Here is a 22,880-nt window from a genome sequence, read left to right on the forward strand (position 1 = left end):
TAATATACTGGGTCCTAATCCCTGGAACTCCACCTTCAATAACTTCGTCAAAATGCAATTCTTCGACCTAGGCTTTGGTCAACCCTCAATCCCTCCTCTCCTGACCTGGTGTCCATTTTCCATATGGCTACTTGTGTGCAGTGCCTTGGGATTTTTTTTACGTTGACGGCGCTATTTAAATGCAAGTTGTTGATGTTGAAGTATTGACTGTTTCTCTACCTCCATTTCACAACTGTCACCATGCTGTGCGACATCAAGTCATGGATCAAATTTTGCCACTCAGCATTAACAAGAACAAAGCCACCCTTCTTGGCCCCATCAGAAATGCTAAGCCTTAGTTCATGGTCCCGTGCATCTTCCTGGATACACACTCAAAGCTCAGTCTGACCCTGTGAAGCCTCCACATACAAAGCTCCACTCTCTTTCAGTGTCGTTCCATTAAGTGTATAATTCTATTCATTGTGTTTTTCCCGCAAAATGTATCACCTCACACTTATCCACATTACATGTGCCACCTGTCTGCCCATTCTGCTAACCTGCCTACGTCTTCCTGTAGTCTTACAGTCCTCCTCAATGTTTGCCAAACCACTTACTTTTGTGTTGTCAGTAACATTCGGGATGGTACTGGAACTCCCTTCCTAACAGCACTGTGAGAGAACCTTCATCACATGGACTGCAGCGGTTCAAGAAGGCAGCTCACCACCACCTTCTCAACGGCAATTAGGGATGGGCACTAAATGCCGGCCTTGCCAGCGACGCCCACATCCCATGAACGAATAAAAACAAAAATTTCAAGATTGGGTCCACACTACCTCTGCTGTCTTCTCCAACCCTACAAGCCTGCATGCAATCTCCACCCATCTGACTCTGGTTTACTACGCATTTCTCCTTCCCTCATTCTATCTGCTGTAGGCCTTCAGCCACCACCCCACTGCACTCTGGAACTCTGCCTAAACTTCTTCACCTTGCTACTTCTCTTCCCATCGTCAAAAGCCTCCTCAAAACCTACTTCTTGGCTTATGCCTTCCACTAACGTCTCTCCTACTTCCTGCTCACTGTCCACTGCTCCATCCATAAAGCACCTTGGGATGTTATGTAATATTATGTTTGAAGCATACAACACAGGAGGCCATCCAGCCTACCGTGCCTGTGCCGGTTCTTTGAAAGAGCTATCCAATTAGTCCCAATCCCCCCATTGCCCTGCAAATTTTTCCTGTTCAAGTATTTAGCCAATTCCCTTTTGAAAGTTACTATCGAATCCGCTTCCAACGCCCTTTCAGGCAGTGCATTCCAGATCATAATAACTCACTGCTTAAAAAAAATTCTTCTCATCTCCCCTCTGGTTCTTTTGCCAATTACCTTAAATCTGTGCCCTCTAGTTACCAACCCTCCTGCAAGTGGAAACAGCTTCTCCCTATCAACTCTATCAAAACCCCTCAGAATTTTGAACACCTCTATTAAATCTCCCCTTAACCTTCTCTGCTCTCTCTACATAATTGATGTTAATTTATAGTATTTTATTAAGGTGTAAACCATTCTTACAAACTCACTGTAACACTGCTTCAGATATCATGCCAGGGTTAAAACATACTCCTGTCTTTACTGTTGTGACACCACTAATGGCTATCATTTCAAAAATGCTGTCAATTGGTTTTATTTTTCTATGTAGACATCAGTCGTAGTCCACTACTTAACACCTAATAATTATAGCTCATTAATACTGTACAAGTAAAAGTCAATTAAGACTATCAGATTCAATACACAGACCCTGCTATGATACTGCTAAACAAACCACAAAATCAATGACCACATCGAAGAGTTAAATCTCACCTGTCTAAATAATCACCAACTAAAGACAGCAGTTTTTAAAGACCGTCTAATTCAGTCAATTAAAGGTAACTAATACCAACATATTTAAATAACCAATAGTTAACCATTTAAACCACTTTAAAATACACGTCTCACTCCCAGGAGAGATTTATAAATATAAAATCATTTTAAAAAAAGTCCCCACATTAAGTATACGAATTATTTTAAAAATTCCAGACACATGGGAGTGATTTCAAGACTGTGATCTTATCGAGGAGTTCAAATGATGGTTACAAAAGAAAGACATGCATTTATACTGCATCTTATCATGTCTCTCAGAAACTTTTCTTTCTCTTAGAAATGTTTCAATGTGCTTGACATACAATGAGTTATTTTGAGATGCACTGACTATTATGTAGGAAATCATGGCAGCAATTTTCACACAAGAACCCACAAACAGCAATTAGATGGGTGACCAGTTAATCTGTTATTGGTTGAGGGGGGAATATTGGCCAGGACACCAGGCAAATTCCCTGCTTTAATTCATATAGTGCTATTGGAATAAGCAGTCAGGGCCTCAGTTCAATGTCTTATATGAAGGATGGCACCTCCAACATTGGAGCACTCCCACAGTACTGCACTGGAGTGTTAGTTTAGATTATGAGCTCACACTCCTGGTATGGGGCTTGAGGTGATAACGCTACCAACTGAGCCAAGCTGACTCACTGCTGACAAACTTTGCAGTTACTTTCCGTTTACAGCGTCTTGTGAACTCTGTTGAGATTAAAGGCTCATGATCGTTCAGGCACCCCCTTATTCCCTATAAATAAATAATAAATAATAAAACAGCAATTATACACACAAGATATACCAGATGAGTTTGATAGCTTGTTTATAGTGGGTTCCTTCTGAAGGGCAGCCAACAGATACAGCATAGGAAGCACATTAGGTACAGTGCAGGGCAACATGGTATGGTCTTGAAGAATTCAAATTCTCAACGCCACAGTCATTTTATAGCAGTGTGTAATCCTTTATTTCATATTTGAAAGACTGCATGCTTACACATTAACCAGGACAGGACTGTATAATCTTGACCTATATTTGAGATTCAAATCCAAATTTGAATTCTTTTTAAGAATCTAACCATTGAGATAATATGTTGGACATCCCAATTTACATAAAATATATCCACAGAACAATAAAAACACCATTTATAAATTTTCAAAAGGACCATGGTCATTTACAAATACTATATATGTATATATTTATCTACGTTTCAAGTAAATAAGGTTTTAAAGAGTCATACTTTTCAAACTGTTTAGGGTAGTTGATTTTTAAAACTTTGATATGTATTCCACGATAAAATGTAATCACAGTAACATCATTCTTGCCTTCATTTACAAATCCCTCTATGGCCTTGCTCCACTCTATCCCTGCAGCTTTCTCCAGTCCTAACTCCCAACTCACTCCCTCCACTTTTCTGACTCTGATCTATCGTGCTCGTCCCTGCTCTCCATTCCGCCATCAGTGGCAAAGCCTGCAGCCATCACGCCTCTCAGAACCTACCTCTCTGACCAGGCCTTTGGTCACAACCCCAGCTCCTCCCCGGTGTCCAACTCTTCACCCCTTAGGATGTTCGGCTGTGTTATAAGTGCAGGTTATTGTCACAAGGACCTGAAACACACCTCTTCTGATTGAAGCGGCTGAAGATTCAAAGTAGATGTTTGTTGATGGCACTAATAAACTTCAAGTCCAGCAAGATTCTGTGATATCTTGCCATGTACAATATAGCACAGTAAAGGAACATGCGAAAACGTGCTGCTTGGAGGGCAACCAAGACCACTAACTGGGACATTTAGAGGGGGGGGGGCAATACAGTATTTTTTAAGTTGATCTTTTCTCTGGGCAGCTCATGTGTTGGTACAATTCATCTGGGCTTGGTTACATTTTGCTGATCTTAGTGAGCTATAATGGTAGCTTAATGATGTAGGTGCTAAACCTGCTTAATCATATGAGAAAGTCTTGCTTCCTGTATTGAGAGTAGGCACAGACTGTGGGTATTAGTATAATGATGTATGCATCTATTTTGATTATTGAATTTCTACGACTATGTCCATCAAAATGAACAAATACAGAATATAAGATGGCTGGCCAAGGATTATAAAACAGTAATGAACCTGAGTAAGTCTGATCATATTATAAACTCTTCAACCGCTCGTCAGCGCTGACTTAGCTGATCTCAGTTGAGATAGTGGTAAAGGTGTGACAATCGCTCACTATGCCCCTGCCTAGGATTCCCACTCCTGATCACTAATCCACGCTGGAAGTGCACATTGAGTGAGCTCAGGACGGGGTTGGCCTTGGTTGAATAGCCTTGACAGCACTCAGTGTCAAGCCCCACACATGAAGAATGACTACTTGGCTGAGGCACCAGAATCTGACTGGTAGCTAGGCAGCTGTTTCCAGCAAGCAGGTCAGAACCTTCAGGAGAGGAGGAAAAGGGAGAAAATTGGGGAGAGAAAACACATCACAAACTGTGAGATGATAATTAACAGGCAGCATTTGAACAGCAGTTGCTTTAATCTCACTACCAAACATTTGTTATTCTTACATTATCTCATCCATTCAGAAAGAAAAAGAAATGCCTACATTTAGATCGTGCCTTATTACATTGTCAAAACGACTCAAAGCACTTTACATAATGAATGTTTTGGAGTGCATTGACTGTTATTATGTAGGCAAAGGCAGCATTAAATCCACAGGAGCAATGTCCCACAGACAAAATGAGATGGCTAACCAGTTAATCTGCTTTGGTTGAGGGAGAAATATTGGTCAGGTTATGAAGAGAACTCCCTCCTCGTCTTTGAATAGTGGAAAGAGATCATTAACGTTGACCCAAACATGCAGACAGGACCTTGGTTCAACAGTTCTTCCAAAGGATGGCACCTCCAATGATGCAGCACTCCCTCGGTACTGCACTAGAGTGTCAGCCTAAATTATGAGCTCAAATTCTATTTAAGCAAAATAACAAATTTTTGAGCATTGTTACTGCGACGTAATGTGCATGCTGATGCACTGTGATTTAAGTGAAAGATAATTGCGACATAGGACCTGAAACTGACAGATTGGTATCAATATGTATATATGGAATATATCGATATCGATATATATATACACACACCATATTTTCTTAAAAGCTCATTTCCCTCTGACCTCTTTTGCATCTGCTGCAAATAGGACAGAAGAGTTTTAGGGGCTGTGGATCGAAGAGACCTTTGTTTGTTATTGGGAGAGTTGATAAGCCTCTTTAAACATTAGATTGACAGAAGTCTTTAGAAGGGAGACCGAGTTTCTCAGTTACAATGTTGTGCGCACATTTAATGTGTCTGTCCCATTTAAGTCAGTCTTAACACTAAAATGGTTCAAGTTCAGTGTTATACTTGTATTAAGTGGTTTATTATCAACAAAGTGGTTGAGATTTTATAAGCAGTACTTAAGATTTGCTACGTTTAATACAGGTTAGCTCCCAATTAGCCAGTTTGATGTTGCTGTTGGTATGTAATTAAGGGCTTAAGAATGTAAGCTGAATTAGTTACTCGACGTGTACAGGACAGTACCATCAGCAAGGAATTCTGTGTTTGAAGTACTACGCTATTGGTCGATATACTGCCCATATACAATTATGAACAAACGAGAACTAGGAGGAATAATGAGGTGTACAGGCTTTTACAGGGACCAGTCATTTCAAGCACATTCAGGGCCAGAAACTCGGTTACTTTAATTTGCATATTCTTACCATCTTGTAAGCAACATGTCACCATCATCACCGCCAGAAGTCATTCTGAATTCTACATATTTTTCACCAGTGATCTATTCAAAACCCATAGCCACACACAGCTCCAGCGGTATGCACCCCTGATCAGAGAATGAAATCCCAATGTACCAAATGACTTTTTATTGATTCCCGCTGTATAGAATTCTTCATCCAAGTATGTAAAGCATCTCTCAATTATCTAGTTCTTTAATTCTCAGCACAATAAATATACCCCAGTCTTCTGCCAAGTTTCCCCGGAGACCACAGCATAATTTAGCTGTCTAATTGCTTTTGTGTAAAATGGAGTTTGTTCGGTGCTTTCTGTTTGGATTCAGGCACAGTGGCTGAATAGATGATTCAATGGGCCATGGTACAAAGATTTACAAATTGGTTATGTTTATTTGCACTTTGTAGAAATCCTGATCCAAGCGTAAAATGTTTCTTGGAAGCTCGCAACGCATTTATCAACCATGAACAAGAGTTACAGTGGAGTGTTTGCATGAAATGGTTTAAAACAATGGTAATCCTGAGTAACTACTCTATATTAGACAGTCTCACTGTATAAAAAATCCTAAGAAAGCCTATAGAAAGTGTGCTGAGCCATATCAGATTATGAATATGTTTAAAATAAATAGGTTAGCACCTGTGTTAAAATGTGGACAAGGTAATTCTACATTAAATGTTTGTATGTTAATATGGCTCAGCAGAATTTCCAGGCTATAGTTATAAAGAATCAACCAACACTATCATTATTAGTTCTGATCTATCTACTTTGATATGTTTTTATTCTGAACATATATTTGCTTGAACAAATGCCGTCATTGGGAATACTGGACTGGAAGTTGAGCTGATGGTGCGAGGGAGCTAAATTTACTCATACCCCTCAGATGATCGTCTCTCTCAAGCCCCTAACGCTGTTGGGCTGACTTAGTTATGCAAGACAGTATCCCAATGATGTCACCAACACTCCCGATTTAAACAAATATCAACAGAAAGTGATGGAACTAAATGAAAGAACGTCAATGTTAATCTTTGGGTATCATTATACTGTCACTTCTGCATCGGTGTGGAGTGGTTTGCACTTTACAGTGATGCAACAATAACAGTGCAACTCCAAATTCAGCTCCAGGGGGCTGGGGGTGGGATGAGACCCCCCCCCAGGCAGGCTGTCTCACTTCATTTGGGCTGAACATTGCACGGATGTCATTCCAGTGCAGCGTTGAACTGGGTTTGAGAAGTGCTCGGTGTTTTCTTGGACCTCTGGCCACTATATAAACTTAATCGTAATGCTTCGAGATTATGGACACTGCCGCTCAACTTCTCAACGTGTTTAAAATTTACTGGCCGTGAGCTGAGATCAGTGTGTACATCTAGGCGTGTATGCATGGAGCTCTCTCTTGGTCATAGGACTCCAAATTGCAGCCAGAAAGTATAAACCTGCTGAAAATCGATCTTGTCGACTGGTAGCTACAGTATAAACGCTGCCTTTAGTCCTTTGGCACTTTTTTAAAAAATGGTCATTAAGGATAATGAAAGATGATTGAATATAAATGTTTGAGAAAATTGGCAAAATTGGGTTTGGGCGGAAGACCAAAGCAAACCTCAACCTTAAAAGTTAAGTTGGAAAGTGCTTCAGAATTACATGTTTAAACTGTACCGTACTGTGCTTTTAACTCACTGCTCATTACTGCTAACTGGGTGGCACCAAGTCTAAACAACGCAAGTCAATGCGGGATTGAACAGTGTCACTGCGCTTGCACAGCAAGCTAGATTGTTGGAACAGTAAAGTATACAATACAGGAACTGGTGGTTTACTGAAAAACACTGAGCGACCACAAGAGATGCAAGGCTTTCGGAACCTGACTCACAAATTTTATTTCTGTCACTCGAGTTGTATATCTGGATTACATCACACTTTGAGATTAAAAGCAATGTAAAATCAATTTTTTTTTAAAATAGAGTTTCATAAAAAAGTTTTCATGCTATATGCAGACTTCCTGGATGTTCCATATTTTGTGGGTGATGATACATTTAGTAACTCAAGTGACTGAGATTACGTTTAAATTGAAAGCTAGGCTGATTTGAAAAATTGACTCAAGTTTTCTGTCAACACAAGTTTATGAATACACGTTTGGAGTTGTTACCAGATTTGTCCTGCATAGCTGATTGGTGAAATGTCACTGATGTAACCTTCTCTATTGTCACTTTTCCATCACACTACCCTGCTTGGACAGCACAGCAGGACAAGCCATCCTGCAGGCATCCCCTGAATACATCAGCAACACTCCTTGATTAACTCAGTAAGAGGCATGCTTGAACTATGTCGCCTCAACTCCCTTGGCAAGTCTTTCCCTACTGTCCCACAGGCTGAGACTGGCAAAACATGCCCTTCAGAGGAAGCAGCAGCAGTGTGAATGCCAGTCGCATGATTTGAACTTGGATTTTCTAGCTGAGGGTCAGAGAGCTCTACGAGCTGAATCTACTAGTTTATAACGGGTACATAAATAGTTAGAGAGAGAACACACTTGCACTTTTGCTAGAGATACTGTCCAAAGGAACTTTGCAACAATCATTTACAACATTATGGTGCCCAGAGCAATTCTACCCTGATGAGCATGCAGTGAAATGGCTTGTAGGAAATTGTACAAGAAAACATAACACTGTTTCCCTAAAGAGTTGTCAGCTTACATAAAGCTGGAATTTATCCTGCCTGCAACTTACATTCAGAACAGGGACAGTCAATTGAATTGACCAGGAGCTCCTGGTGTACACCGGAGCATGTAGCGGGAAATTCCACTTTCTGACCAGTACTGAGGGGCACCAGGAAGCAGAAATTTTCTGACCACGTGTTCAGACAATGAACAGACCAAACTGTGGAATGAGTCTTGTCCTTCAAGCTGTGTTACATTGGTGACCACAACGTCCAGGAATCATTTTTGCTGTTGCAATTAACATAGCGCAATTAGCTCGTTCTCAGGGCAAATGGCAACAGCTGCCTCACCCTGTCGGTATTTGCCATCCTGCCACCCGTGTGTTGCATGTGGCAGTGCCAGTCCACTGCAGATATTCTTCACATCAGACAAAAACATTTCCAATATAATATCCATAGCAAACATGCAATTATTATTTCTTAAGATGGCTTTGAGACACAGAGAGGAAAATCAAAGGAATGGGCTGATAAACCTGACAATATTAATTGGAGCTTCACAGGCCTCCAGTGAACAGCATGGAGATGAAAAGAGTACTACATCTCCTCCTCTCCCCAGCGCAACCTGTGGCTAGGTTTCCTACCTGATCCGGCATCAATCACCGTAGAAAGAGTTCTCCGATCAGCAATCACCCTTGATGATCCAGGCATGCTAACAGGCTCTGAGCGGACTGGCTGGATCCTGTCAACACAACATTCAGAAATAAAGTGTTATATACTGTACCTTGTGACATGGTAACCTGGCCTGGGATTAATTCACATTAATTTCACTAGGTTGGCCGCATTTTTGATTATTATATTGAATGCTCAAATCTCAGCCATAAGGATGTCCTATAACTTGGCATATCAAATTTAAAGTTCTGCCCCCAAAAAAAAGTCTCTCAGTAGTACCAAATGAACCTCCCCTCCCCCCCTACCACGGACAAATTGGAATTGGATGCCTCAATAAACAAACCTCGACCGCCACATGAATAGATACTTCAAAGCATTGCAGAGGGGCTCTTCATAGGCAGTCAGCCTCAGCTCAGTGGGTAGCACTCTCGCCTCTGAGGCAGAAGGTTGTGGGTTCAAATCCCAGTCCAGAGACTTGAGCACATAATCTAGGCTGACACTAGTACAGTACTGAGGGAGTGCTACACTGTTGAAGGTGCTGTCATTCAGGTGAGACATTAAACAGAGTCTGCCCTCTCAGATGGATGTAAAAGATTTGAAGAAGAGTAGGGGAGTTCTCCCCGATGTCCTCACCAATACTTATCCCTCAACCAACATCAATAAAACAGATTATCTGGTTATTTATCACATTGCTGTTTGTGGGACCTTTCTGTGAACAAATTAACTGTCGCATTTCCTACAATTGACACTTCAAAAGTACTTAATTGGTTATAAAATATTTTGGGACATCCTAACGTCGTGAAAAGCATGCTATAAATACAAGTCTTTCTTCCTTTTCTTCCAGTACCGGTGCCACCTCTATGTCATGTTCGGTAATGTGTGATTTATTAGACTTACTCTGTTCCCTTATGTTGTTCTGAATAATGCAGCAAACAGAGTGAAGCTGTTCATTATGGGTGCATTCTGTGAGCCTAAATCATATTTCAGAAGTTCTGGTATCAGGTTTAGGTGATTAGCATTTTATGCAACATATACGCGAGTCAGTGATTGTAAACAGACTATTGCATTTTGCACAATATTTAAAGTCCGTGACAGATGATGATGTAGACATCACGTCCCCGTATGGTGTTCTGATTATTTTCATACAAATGTCACTCAGAGAAACCATGGAATGTAGATGTCACATTAATGCAGAAGAGTGAGCTCTTAAGATAATGTTAAGATACATCTTTGACCAATGTAGAAGAGTTCAAACTGTGCTGAACTTGAACTGGAAAAACAGTCCAAACAACTGGATCATTCTTTCAGCATGCCTATGGTGTGCCCACAGTAACACAGGTGATCGCATGGGCTGCATTGTATCTGTTCTCTGCTGTTGTGCAGGGGTTTCTAATCAGGGTATCAGCCATTCTCAGGCATTGTGGGCTGCTGTAGAATGAAATCATCATGGCAGCTCTCCGGATGATAGACATCAATGTGCAGGATGTAATTTCTGTGCTCTGAAATGACCTGTACATTTATGGAGTTGAAGCCCTTCTTGCTGATGCATGCACTGGGGTTGGCCTGTGGAGCCTGTATTCCGTCGATAAAGTCCTGGAACCCTGCAAGCATTCTGTGCCTTCGCCAGTTGCTGTCTTCTTTTCAGTGAGCAAGTGATGAGTTGCTTCCCTGCAAATGTGGCATCAGTCACTTGCTCTATACAGAACAAGCTACAGAATGGCTTGTCTGGCAGACGTCTCCTTCGGTGGCCTGGAAGGATCAGGTAGCATAATTTAATGTCGTTACCACCTTGAGAGCTACGGGAAGAGGCATCCCACACTTTGAGCCTGAGGCAGTTAACGTACCTCAGTCACTTCCTCTCTTGTGAAGTGGAGATGCAGAAGACAGATCTCATTTAATGTACCCATAAACACTGGTCTTTGGTCAGTGACTGGCCTGAATAAACCCCAAAGTCTCTTGGTACCTGAAGATGTGCCCTCGGGAATTGGTTCTCTTCATCCAATTCATGCAGTGATGTGCAAACAGACAAATACTTAGCTGCAACTTGTATTGCGGCAGTAATTACCAAAACTCCAGGAACGTGTGTCTTGGCAAAATGAAGGCTTGAACAAAAAGACAAAAGTTGGAAGGGACCAAAAAAAGAAAGCAAGATGTTCAATGCACAAGCTAAGGAATGCTCACTGCAAAAAAACAATCTACACTTCAATACTGAATCCAACAACAGCAGCAAACTAGCCTTAAGAAATACTCCAAAGTGGGCAAGGCCCCTTTCCCTGGAACACAACCATCTTACATGGGTAAACAGCGTGTTAGGGACAGAGCCCCATCCGATCTTGGTACCTCTTTTGCATGATTGAAATATCGAAATGAGACTTGCTTCATTTCCTCAGCCCAAATTGTGGGTGGGAGGCAATTCAGGGCAATGAGATCAGGGACTGGATTTTCCAACACCAATGAGGCCCTGCACCAATGGCAAGGTTCAGACAACCAGGGCTTGCATATGTTGATGTGTTTCATTACCTCAGACTATTGAGTTCTAGATCATCAGTATCAAAGTCCATAAGTGGCTGTGGTGTATCACAGGGTCCATGTGACTGGAGTACTGAGGAACTGGAAGAAATCACTGTTGTTTGTCCTGAAGGATGGATCGTCTTAAACTGAAACTGTGGGCCCATCCATAGGCGCCTGTGGGGTCCTGTGTGTGTGACAATCTCGACCTGAAAATAAACACGCAAAGTTAGAACGACAATGCAGCAAAAACCATTGGAAACATGTCTATGAATTGTGGATACTGCAATAAACACAGGCACCAGCAAAACTACTACTTGTGAGCATGATATTAGCAGAAGAATGAAAAAAAAAGACTTGCATTTATATGGCACCATGTCACGTCTCTCAGAAACATCCTAAACCACTTCATGTACAATGAAATACTCTGACGTGCAATCACTGTTGCTAATTAGGCAAACGTAGCAGCCATTTTGCACATAGCAAAATCCCACAATCAGCAATAAAATCCACAACAACAACTTGCATTTATATAGTGCCTTTAACATAGTAAAATGTCCCAAGGCGCTTCACAGGAGCATAATCAGACAAATTCTGACACTGAGCCACATAAAGAGATATTAGGACAGGTGACTAAAAGGTTGGTCAAAGAGGTAGGTTTTAAGGAGCAACTTAAAGGAGGAGAGAGAGGTGGAGAGGTTTAAGTAGGGAATTCCAAAGCTCAATGACCAGTTTATTTGTTTTTGATGGTGGAAGGAGCAGTACTGCTCAGGACACCCTGTTGGTCTTCCAATTGTGCCATGGAATCACTAACATGCACTTGAACCGCTGGAACAGTGAAGCAAGACCTGACTTCAATGTCTCATCCGAAGGATGGCAGCTCTGACAATGCAGCACTTCCCCAATACTGCCCTGGCATGTCCGTGTAAATTATGCACTCAAGTCCTGGAACTGGATTGAGAGGCACAGCAAGAAATGGAGTAAGGTAGTTTGTGAGCTGCTAGGGCAATGGAAAGGTCATACCAACAAAGGGAATTGGCCTGAGATGTAATTCACTGTGTGAAGTGATTTGAGATCATTCGATGATGCGATAACACGTTATATAAATGCATTTCTTTATTTTTTCATGTATAATGTGGGATGTAAGATTAGATATTCTTCAGTTTTAGCTTTTTTTATGTGTAGCAGGAGGGAGTAAATTTGCAGAATCTTTCCTCGAGAGATTAAAAGGGTTGGGGTTGAGTCCATGACAGTGCACACTCTACAAAAGCTGGTGAGAGGAAAGGGACTGATGGGTCAAATGGCCGTTGATCATTTCATGCTTGATTGTGCACTCTCAGTAATATTAATCATCTCTTTAGAAACGAGACAAATGGGGGAATGGGCTGCGCGGTGCTTATTGCATGCTGACCTTTCACCTCAGCAACCTACGTGTGCATCTAGCTCAGGCTGCCAGGGCTCATCTTTCTTATCTAGTTAAATAAAATTTATCAACCTCAGTACTTGATGTACACAAACCAACAACTTAAAACTGCTCATCATTCTATCTGAATTGGAAATTGCACACATAAGTAGCTCCTTTCATGTAAGGGAACTTCCTCAGGCACTTTACAAGGACAGTGGTGGACAGTGAATATAAAGTAAATATCTAACAGTAAACAGTGAATATAAAATATCTTTTCTTGATATATATTAATGACTTGGACTTGGGTGTACAGGGCTCAATTTCAAAATTTGCAGATGATACAAAACTTGGAAGGGTATTGAACAGTGAGGAGGATAGTGATAGACTTCAAGAGGATATAGACAGGCTGGTGGAATGGGCGGGCACGTGGCAGATGAAACTTAACGCAGAAAAATGTGAAGTGATACATTTCGGTAGGAAGAATGAGGAGAGGCAATATAAACTAGAGGGCACAATTCTAAAAGGGGTGCAGGAACAGAGAGATCTGGGGGTGTATGTGCACAAATCGTTGGAAGTAGCAGGGCAGGTTGAGAAACCGATTAAAAAAGCATGAGGGATCCTGGGCTTTATAAATAGAGGCATAAAGTACAAAAGCAAGGAAGTCATGATGAACCTTTATAAAACACTGATTCGACCACAACTGGAGTATTGTGTCCAGTTCTGGGCACCACACTTTAGGAAAGATGTGAAGGCCTTAGAGAGGGTGCAAAAGAGATTTACTAGAATGATTCCAGGGATGAAGGACTTTAGTTGCATGGATAGCAGAGAAGATTGAGAGGAGATTTGATAGAGGTATTTAAAATCATGAAGGATCTAGACAGAGTAGATAGAGAGAAACTGTTCCCATTGGCAGAAGGGTCAAGAAACTAAGGACATAGATTTAAGGTGATTGGCAAAAGAGCCAAAGGTGACATGAGGAAAATCTTTTTTACGCAGCGAGTGGTCAGGATCTGGAATGCACAGGTGGGGTGGAGGAGATAGATTCAATCAAGGCTTTCAAAAGGGAACTGGATAAGCACTTGAAAGGAAAAAAATTGCAGGGCTACTGGGATAGGGCAGGGCAGTGGGACTAGCTGGACTGCTCTTGCATAGAGCCGGCACGGACTCAATGGGACGAATGGCCTCCTTCCGTGCTGTAACCATTCTATGATTCTACAATAAAGGGAAAAAATTAGGGGAGACACCAAACAAGAATAGTTACTGTGGAAAATGGAATAAAATTCACATGGGGCAACAGGAGAGGATGGGCGCATTATTGCTGCAGAATAGAGGGTTCTTTCCAAAATTGAACTTAGGACACACCTCACAGAATCATACAGCACAGAAGGAGGCCATTCAACCCATCGTGCCTGTGCCGGCTTTTTGAAAGAGCTATCCAATTAGTCCCACTCACCTGATTGGAAATAAAAAAGTGTTGTATTCACAGCAAAAATTCCCAAAGCTAAATTTGAAAAATGAGGCAAATAAGAGCACATTTTACATTTTACACAATAACAGATGGCTGGAGAAGCACTGTCTCTTCAGGGATTTCATTGAGAATATTTTTCTGATTCTCCTTCCCCCTCCTCTCCCAACCACGGTCAGATTGACCTGCATTTACACAACAGAGTCAAGTTAGATCTGATGGGAGTCATCCAATGCACAATTACTAAATTAAAACTTCCGCCCATGTACAAAAGAGCCCACCGCAGTTATGTCGGCACATCAAAAGAAATATTTAATCTATATTCCTCCCGTTGTGAATATTTTAAAAATCTTGTATCAGATGCAGTCGCACTAAGTATTGGAAGATAATGATCTGACAGTAAGGGATGAGTGTTCATGTCGACCTGAAGTGGTGTTTTTCAGAAGTTGAATTATCAATGGGTGGTGCAGCAATGAAATGGCCATAACCGAGGCCACGGATTTATTCCTCATTTCCTTCAATTCATCTTTATTGAAATCAACAATACGCACCACGGGAGAAGTCCGTCTGCTCCCAGGCCCCTGCCGACCCTACTCAGTAACAGCCTTTGATAAAAAATGTGAGAGCACGACAGATTGGCTCACACTCAATCTCCCCCTCCCTCCGTCACCTCTACTTGTTCAGGACCTTCCTCCGGACAGCCTGGCTGAGAAAGATAACTCGGCACACGGGGAAGAATTCCTTTGGTCGCTTTGTGCAGGGACATCGCAAATATTTTGTGATAGCGTTCCTCTTTCATATCTCAACTGAAATTATAAATGCTTTCAAAAACAAGGTGTTTACAATTTCACTGGAAATACTGAACAGAGTGCATTTATGATGTCACTGCACCTAATGGCCAAAACAATTCTTTCTCCCACAGGGGGGATCCTGGACTCAAACTTGCGCTGGTGCAATAAAGCAGCCCTAAGCAACATAGGAACAGGAGTCAGTCATTCAATCTCTCGAGCCTGTTCTGCCCTTCAATTAGATCATGGCTGATCTGTATCTTAACTCCATTTACCCACCTTGGTTCCATATCCCTTAATACCCTTGCCTAACAAAAATCTATCAATCTCAGTTTTGAAATTTTCACATGAAATGCCACCTTATTCACAATGTCCAGGTTATATTGGCCTCCCAGTATGGCTTCCTCTGGAATGCGGATCCCCTCTGAGTATGTGCAAGAAGATACAGACTTCATTGCGGGTTTACGTTCCTAGATGTATGCTAAGCGGCTCTAAGTTTCAGAGGATCCCAGAGTGCCCGGACAGAAGCCACAATGACACCACTGACCCTGAGGAGATGGACCCATGCCCCCACTATCTCAGCTCTAATGCATTTTGGATTATGGGGTATTATGTCAACATCAGCTGGTACACTGGAGCTAACAGAGCATTTCTCCACTGCTGGACCACCATCCTGAGTGGGGCTCAATGGAGCAGGCACAGTCGGAGCAATTTTAGACTTGACAACTCTATCCTTGGATCGCTGCTCCACATTCATGGAAATATCAACATAGGAATAAAAATCCAATTAAAAAAGAACTTGCGTTTCTATAGCACTTTTTACGACCTCAGGACGTCCCAAAGCGCTTTACAGCCGATGAAGTACTCCTGAAGCGTAGACACTGTTGTATTGTAGGAAACGCAGCCGAAAATTGCGCACAGCAAGCTCCCACAAACAGCAATGTGATAATGACCATCTGTGATAATCTGATTTATGGTGATGTTGTTTGAAGGATAAATATATATATAGGGGGTAACTCCCCTGCTCTTCTTCAAAATAGTGCAATGGGATCTTTTGCACCCACCTGAGAGGGCAGGCGGGGCCTCGGTTATAACATCTCATCCAATGGATGGCATCTCCGACAGGGCAGCACTCCCTCAGTACTGCACTGGAATGTCAGTTTAGATTATATGCTCAAGACTCTGGAGTCGGACTTGAGCTCATAACTTCTGACTCAGAGGCGACTGCTACCACTGAGCCACGGCTGACATCTTAATTAATTAAATCCTCTGATAATAAGACCAGAAAATTTCAGCACACACACTGACTCCATGAGTTCCTGGTAATCAACTGCAAATGATTTCTCAATAGATTTGCAGCGCTTACAATACAATAGTTAATCTGCAAATATTGAGATCCTCATGCTTCAATACACATAACATTTGCCATGGATGTCCACTATGACAGCTGCTTTGGGCAAACTAATTAACCCAAAACTGAATGAAACAACTCCATTAATGCATTATACACAAAAAGCATTCATTATAAAAATAACAGACACCCAGGAGTGTTTACAAGGCTATAATCTCATCCTGAGGTTCAATTCTGGATTGCTTAAATTGAGCTCTCACAGTTTATGATGTTATCTAAACCCTTTCATTAGATTAATGGCATATCATCACTCCTAGGTATCCATTATTATTTACCTACGACACCTGAACCTCTCAATTAGATTCTAGCCTGTAGCCCACTCCTCGATCAATATTTACTTATATATTTATATATAATATATCTGAACTCCTTGATTAAACTAATGGCCTGTAATCACCAAACCATCTAAACCTCTCAATTAGATTCCAGCCTGTAACTCACTCCTGGATATTTGTTATTCTATATATAAACCACATGAACCCCTCGATTAGATTCCAGCCTATACCTCACTCCTGGATATCTGTTATTCTATAGATAAACCACATGAACCCCTTGATTAAATTCCAGCCTATAACTCACTCCTGGATATTGGTTATTTATATATAAACCGTCTGAACCCCTCAATTAGATTCCAGCCTGTAACTCACTCCCAGATATCAGTTATTTACATATAAATCATCAGAAACCCTCAATTAGATTCCTGCCAGTAACCTACTCCTGGGCATCCATCATTCTTTACATAAACCATTTGAACCCCTTGAAAAGATTACTGGCTTGTGACCACTCCCAAATATCCATTACTCTGTCTATAATAACGGCATTAGCAAATGTTACAAGTATGGGTTTGACTGTTTAAAGGACAAAGAAAGTGGGAACATCTCTGAAAATCTCTTGGAAGATACACTTGAGTCTTGCAGCTATTACAGTCCTCAACACTGTGTGGGAGGAACAAACCTACTGACCGCTAAAGTCGGGTGGGCGGGCTGCTAAAGAAGAGGAAGCGTGGGACAGGATTCAGCACAAGCTGGGTCACATCAGACGGCACTAATGTCTGATCCATCGACTGTCAAGCCTTTCAGCTTTAGTTGGAGCGGCAGAAGTTGAGAGAGATCGTTTCAAAAGAAATAAAGAGAATTCTACACGAAGCAGTTCTACATTTTCATATCACGGCAATTTTTTTAAAAAAATGCATGTGGAGAGAAAAACACAGCAGCTTTGCAGATTAAGCACCGACACCATCAGTGTTGCAGAGCTGAAAAATGAGCAGATGCTTATGCAGTTTTTACTGAGGCTATGGCCAGCTGTCACTGCTGAACCGGCTGTTCCATCGAATGCAGACATATTGTACCTACCTTGCATTCTGACAGCACGCATTAACTGCACTACACGCTGAAAAGGAGAATTCAGCAACAGCTGCTCTTTTACAGCGCAGCACAGTAATGTTCGCATCACCTTTTCTTGTATTAAAACCTGTCTGGGGCAGTCACCCCTTGGGACTGCCCTCAAGTAGCTTTTAAAGACAGGCGACCTATTCCCCCTCCTTCCGCAGCGCAGGGAATGAATTCAGTAGAGTATATCTGACACTGCGTCGGAAACGGGATGTATTATCTTGAACTCCCGCCTGCAGGTTATACAGGACTGATGCGACCAGAGAAAGTACCAGGGTGATCAGGATGATTAATGGCCACTGGCCTTTTTGAATGAATTGAGTGGATAGACCAAGGATTCTGCTCCACTCACACAATGAATCTGCTTCTTATTAGAAGCAACTTCATTTAAAATTGTTAAGTTTGAGGCAGCCTGAAAGTAGAGGGTTGATATCCCTACAAGCCATGTCATAGTGATAGGGTCACAATCCCTGCCCAGGAGAATGCTATGTTGCATCAGCGCTTGAGATTCAGATTGCATGCTCACTAAACAGCAAGATCAGGGGATGCCAGAAAGCAGCCAATCACTTAAAAAAAAAGCAAGCCCAGAAAATTCAAATCACAAAGTATCCTTACTGTATTCTATACACATACTTGTTAAAACTGGATAGCCATGTGGTGAAGAAAAGAATACTAGAGCCTGGTCTTTAGTTGCTTCCAAGCCTTTAATCACAGAGTTTCCTCTTGCACTCCCACACCCTAGCTAAGCTCTCCTATAAAAAGGATCCAAGAGAGTCCCCAATCAATACCCACCACCTGAATACAATTAACCACAATGGATACAAATTATAAAATTAACAATACTTAGCTAACGTTTGTTGGAGATGGTTTACAAAAAGGCTGCACAAGTTTCATGTCACCTGGATGTGAGAGTAAAGGAATGAAACATGTGTCTGGTGTTGGAATATATTGACTAGCCCATTGGACAAGTCCTATCTCCTTGATGGGTATTAAATATACTGATCACAATCTAGTTCACCAGTGTTAATTCTGAGCCATCCATGTGGATGGTAAAAAAAAGTTTTGATTTTAAAGTTCCTTCAATAAGAAATTAAAATGTTTTTCCTTTTAAAAAATAAGATACTATTTTTGTAAAAACAACATGCAGCAAAAGTCTATATATATTTTACAGCATAATCTGAACTGCAGCAATGTCATCCTATAGAGAATATACTGGAAGAAGGTAAAAACCACAATGGTCTCACTGTGATAGTTAAGAACAACTCTGTGTGACAAATTGGATTTCTTGACAACACAGCAATATGGGTTCAGAATACTTGGCAGAACATCACTGTGAGAAAATCTCTGAAAATTACGACAAATATTTTTTTTAAAAAAGTATAAACTTGGCTTAGTTGGTAGCACCCTTGCCTCAAAGTCAGAAGATTGTGGGTGCAAGCCCCACTCCAGGACTAGGGCACATAATCTAGGCTGATACTGACAATGCAGTACTGAGGGGGTGCTGCACTGTCAGATGAGATGCTAAACTAAGGTCCCACCTGTTTACTCAAGGATGCCACGTTGTAGTGTCCTGGCCAACATGCCCATCCCCAAGCAAAAAACCCACCAAAAACAGATTAACTGGTTATTTATCTCATTTGCTGTTTGTGGGACCTTGCTACTTGCCTAGATAACAACGGTATCTGCACTTCAAAAATAAATTCATTAGCTGTTCAGCGTTTGGGACGTCCCATGGATATGATAAGAAGCTATATAATTGCAAATTGTTTCTTTCTATAACAAGAAGTGTGCTTGAAATTTACTGTAGGCATGGACTCGATGGGCTAAATGGCCTCCTTCCGTGCTGTAACCTTCCTATTGCTTTTTCACAGCAATCCAATTCCTTCCTATGATCCTTCCTAATTCCTCCACAGAAAATGATCAAAAAAGCTAATGTTAATTACAAGCTTTATTAGCAGCATCAGGAAGATACTGCCTTGCAAATCTCACCTGTGACAGCCACTCCTCATCATCTTGGCCACTGTGGTCTGATCCCAGGCTGTCATATGACTCATGGCGTGTAAAGGTGGGTGCAGGACTGCCAGGCAAAACCACTGTCAGAAGAAGAAAACAACATAATAAGCTCTTATTTCTGGCAATCTAACAGGGACTTGTAGTCAGTTAAACTCTCTGGTTAGCGTTTTTTGCTTTGTTTCTTTGCAGTATTGTCAACAACAGTAATTTTTAAAACTTTTCTGTGTGGGCTACCTGTAAATATTGACACATTCCGAGGGACCCCCGACAAATAGTGACACACTCCCAGGGATCCCCTACAAATAGTGGTACACTCCCAGGGATCCCCTACAAATAGTGACACACTCCCAGGGATCCCCTACAAATACTGACACACTCCCAGGGATCCCCTACAAATACTGACACACTCCCAGGGATCCCCTACAAATACTGACACACTCCCAGGGATCCCCTACAAATACTGACACACTCCCAGGGATCCCCTACAAATACTGACACACTCCCAGGGATCCCCTACAAATAGTGACACACTCCTGGGGAGCCCCTACAAATACTGACACACTCCCGGTGATCCCCTACAAATATTGACACACTCCCGGGGATCCCCTACAAATACTGACACACTCCCGGGATCCTATGTAATTACTGACATCCTGGGGTCCCTTTACAAATCGTGACATGCTCCCAGTATCCTCTGCAAATACTGACAATCCTGGGGAATCCCTTACAAAAGCTTACACACTGCTGGGGATCCCTTAAAAATGCTCACACACTCTGAAACCTTCTGTTCTAACTTGCAAAAGATAGTATCGGCTACTCAAAGGAAAACAGTGCTATATCAATGCAGAAAACATTTTTATGAGTGTGCAGCAACATAAATAATGTGCAACTAAGTCAACAAGTACAGAAGAACATAGAGAAAAATCTGAGTACAGAATTCAAAAAGAATGTGGTAGGCTTGGCCTTCGATGGTCAGAAATCTGATGACTGTTAAGGATCCTTTCCCAGGCCCTACAGAGTCCATGGACCCCATAGTCAACACCAATAAGTGGCCGTTTAAATATTAAGTCGTGAGATATTAGCCTCTATTTTAGATGTGTTGATGCAACTGTGGGAAAGACCTAGTTATTGCAAATGCTTCCTGTCCTCAGAACAATCAAATTTATGAAGGAAGTGCTTGCAGCAGGAAATTCCTTCTCCGCAATCATTTCCTCAACATCCGAAGAAGAAGTCAGTATGGCTCTGACCTGCTCTTCACCGAAACAAGACCAGGCCACTGCAGCACGAGCAAATGACATTTCAACCTGACCACCAATTACAATTACGAGTTCAATTCCTCTTTAATGGTAACCGTTTTTTGTGCCGGAGACACGAGGAGAAATCTGTTGGAGACAGATTGTGTCTGCTCATGTCAACGTAACGAGAAGCAGTTGTTTCCTGTTCACTGAATAACCTGTTTGCCAATAATCATTCAGTTATCAGGAAGTGAGTGAGAGTCATAAACAGCTGAGTGGTGTGCAGTCACAGTGTTTAATATGGAAGCACTTGCCATTAGTCATGTAGCATATACACTCTGTCTCATCCTCTCTCGAGCCTATTATAAAAGGATTTACAACATGGAAATCTCCTTTAGAAAAGTCATTCATTCATCATCAGGTGAGGCTTATTAACATCAGATACAATTACGTCATTAAAAAATGCCCCACACTTTCAGCTTTAGCTTACTTATGTGAAACATTCATGAATATTATCCCATGCGTGAATATAGCCTAAAGCACAATGACACTTAGACCAGCTGCCCCACACTCGTTCCTTATTTACACACACCCACCAAGATGGTCTCAGATTCACTTATAATACAAAGAACTGATGCCAAGAGCTCCACCCAAAACGTTAACCTGTCTTTTCTCATGTCGGATGCTCATACACCTGCTGCGTATTCCCAATGTTTTATTCCACTTACATTAATAAAGGTCAAAGGTTTCATGGAAAATCACAGAATGCAATTTCTAAGCACCAGAAAAATATGCCACAATCTCATGTCATAAAACAGAATTTGACTTATACACTCACTGTGAACCAATGACCCTGATTATTGGGAATAGCAGGCCCTTTCTATATTATAGGCAAGGGCATTTTCGTGGGAAAAAGGACTGAATTACAGAGTGCGATCCCAAAACACCGGTAAAAGAATGCCAAAATCCTATGCAATAACAGCATGATTTGTCTTATTCAGTCATCATTAACTAACATCCTTGACAATTTCTCTCTCCCATTTGCTCACACGAAATAAATAATAATCAGGTGTTCACAAGTAGAGACAATCTTTGCCATCCCCAGCTATTGCTGGCAGAGATTTTAACAGTGCACTGTCCAGTCTTAATTTTTTTTAAATGTCATTTTTGTTTAAAGAGATGATAAACCTCCGAATAATTTGCATGAAAATACAAAACTAAATGGCTTGAAAAGACAGCGGAATTGAAACCACAGCTTGCCATTTCTTTCTCTATTTTTGTACCACTTTGTAAAATTAGCTGAATGAAGATCATTTTCATCCCACTTACATCCTGAACATGGCCACTCAGTGTTGCACATAAAGCCGCCTGAAGATTCCTCCTTGATCCCTGACCCTGGGGTGCAATAGCAGTACACTAATTAATTATTAAAGTTTTCTAACAGTCAGCCAGTACGAAGATTGTATTTCTCTTATCCTTCATTAGTCAGTCCCGCAGGAGTGGTCAGAGTAGTGTGCGATTATCTTGCGGCTCATCCCTCTGCCCAGGGGACATGGTCCAATCCAAGCCGATGCCTGCATCAGGCGCCCATAGTTTCCCTCAGTCAGTCCCATTTTGTCCCCCCTTTCTTTGCATGAAATAGGCTCATAACTCAATATTATACAGGCCAAATTTTAAAAATTGATTTCTTTGTTATAATCTCATCAATACGCTTTTAAAGCAATT

At 41.5% G+C, this 22,880-nt stretch overlaps 1 protein-coding gene across 7 annotated transcripts in view; it reads right to left on the bottom strand.

The window, feature by feature from the left end:
* Positions 1-22,880, bottom strand: part of bcas3 (BCAS3 microtubule associated cell migration factor) — a 666,368-nt gene that overhangs the window by 296,586 nt on the left and 346,902 nt on the right. For all 7 annotated transcript variants that reach the window (XR_010968541.1, XR_010968542.1, XM_068008504.1 and 4 more), the window contains 3 exons: positions 19,897-20,000; positions 11,463-11,659; positions 8,915-9,012 (listed from right to left, as the gene is read on the bottom strand). Coding sequence is in view for 5 of the 7 variants with exons in the window: in XM_068008504.1 (XP_067864605.1) it covers positions 8,915-9,012; positions 11,463-11,659; positions 19,897-20,000 (399 nt within the window). In the remaining 2 variants the exon portion in view is untranslated. The remainder of the gene's footprint in view (positions 1-8,914; positions 9,013-11,462; positions 11,660-19,896; positions 20,001-22,880) is intronic.

This window comes from Heptranchias perlo, chromosome 28 (assembly GCF_035084215.1).
Source record: "Heptranchias perlo isolate sHepPer1 chromosome 28, sHepPer1.hap1, whole genome shotgun sequence".
Taxonomy (NCBI): domain Eukaryota; kingdom Metazoa; phylum Chordata; class Chondrichthyes; order Hexanchiformes; family Hexanchidae; genus Heptranchias; species Heptranchias perlo.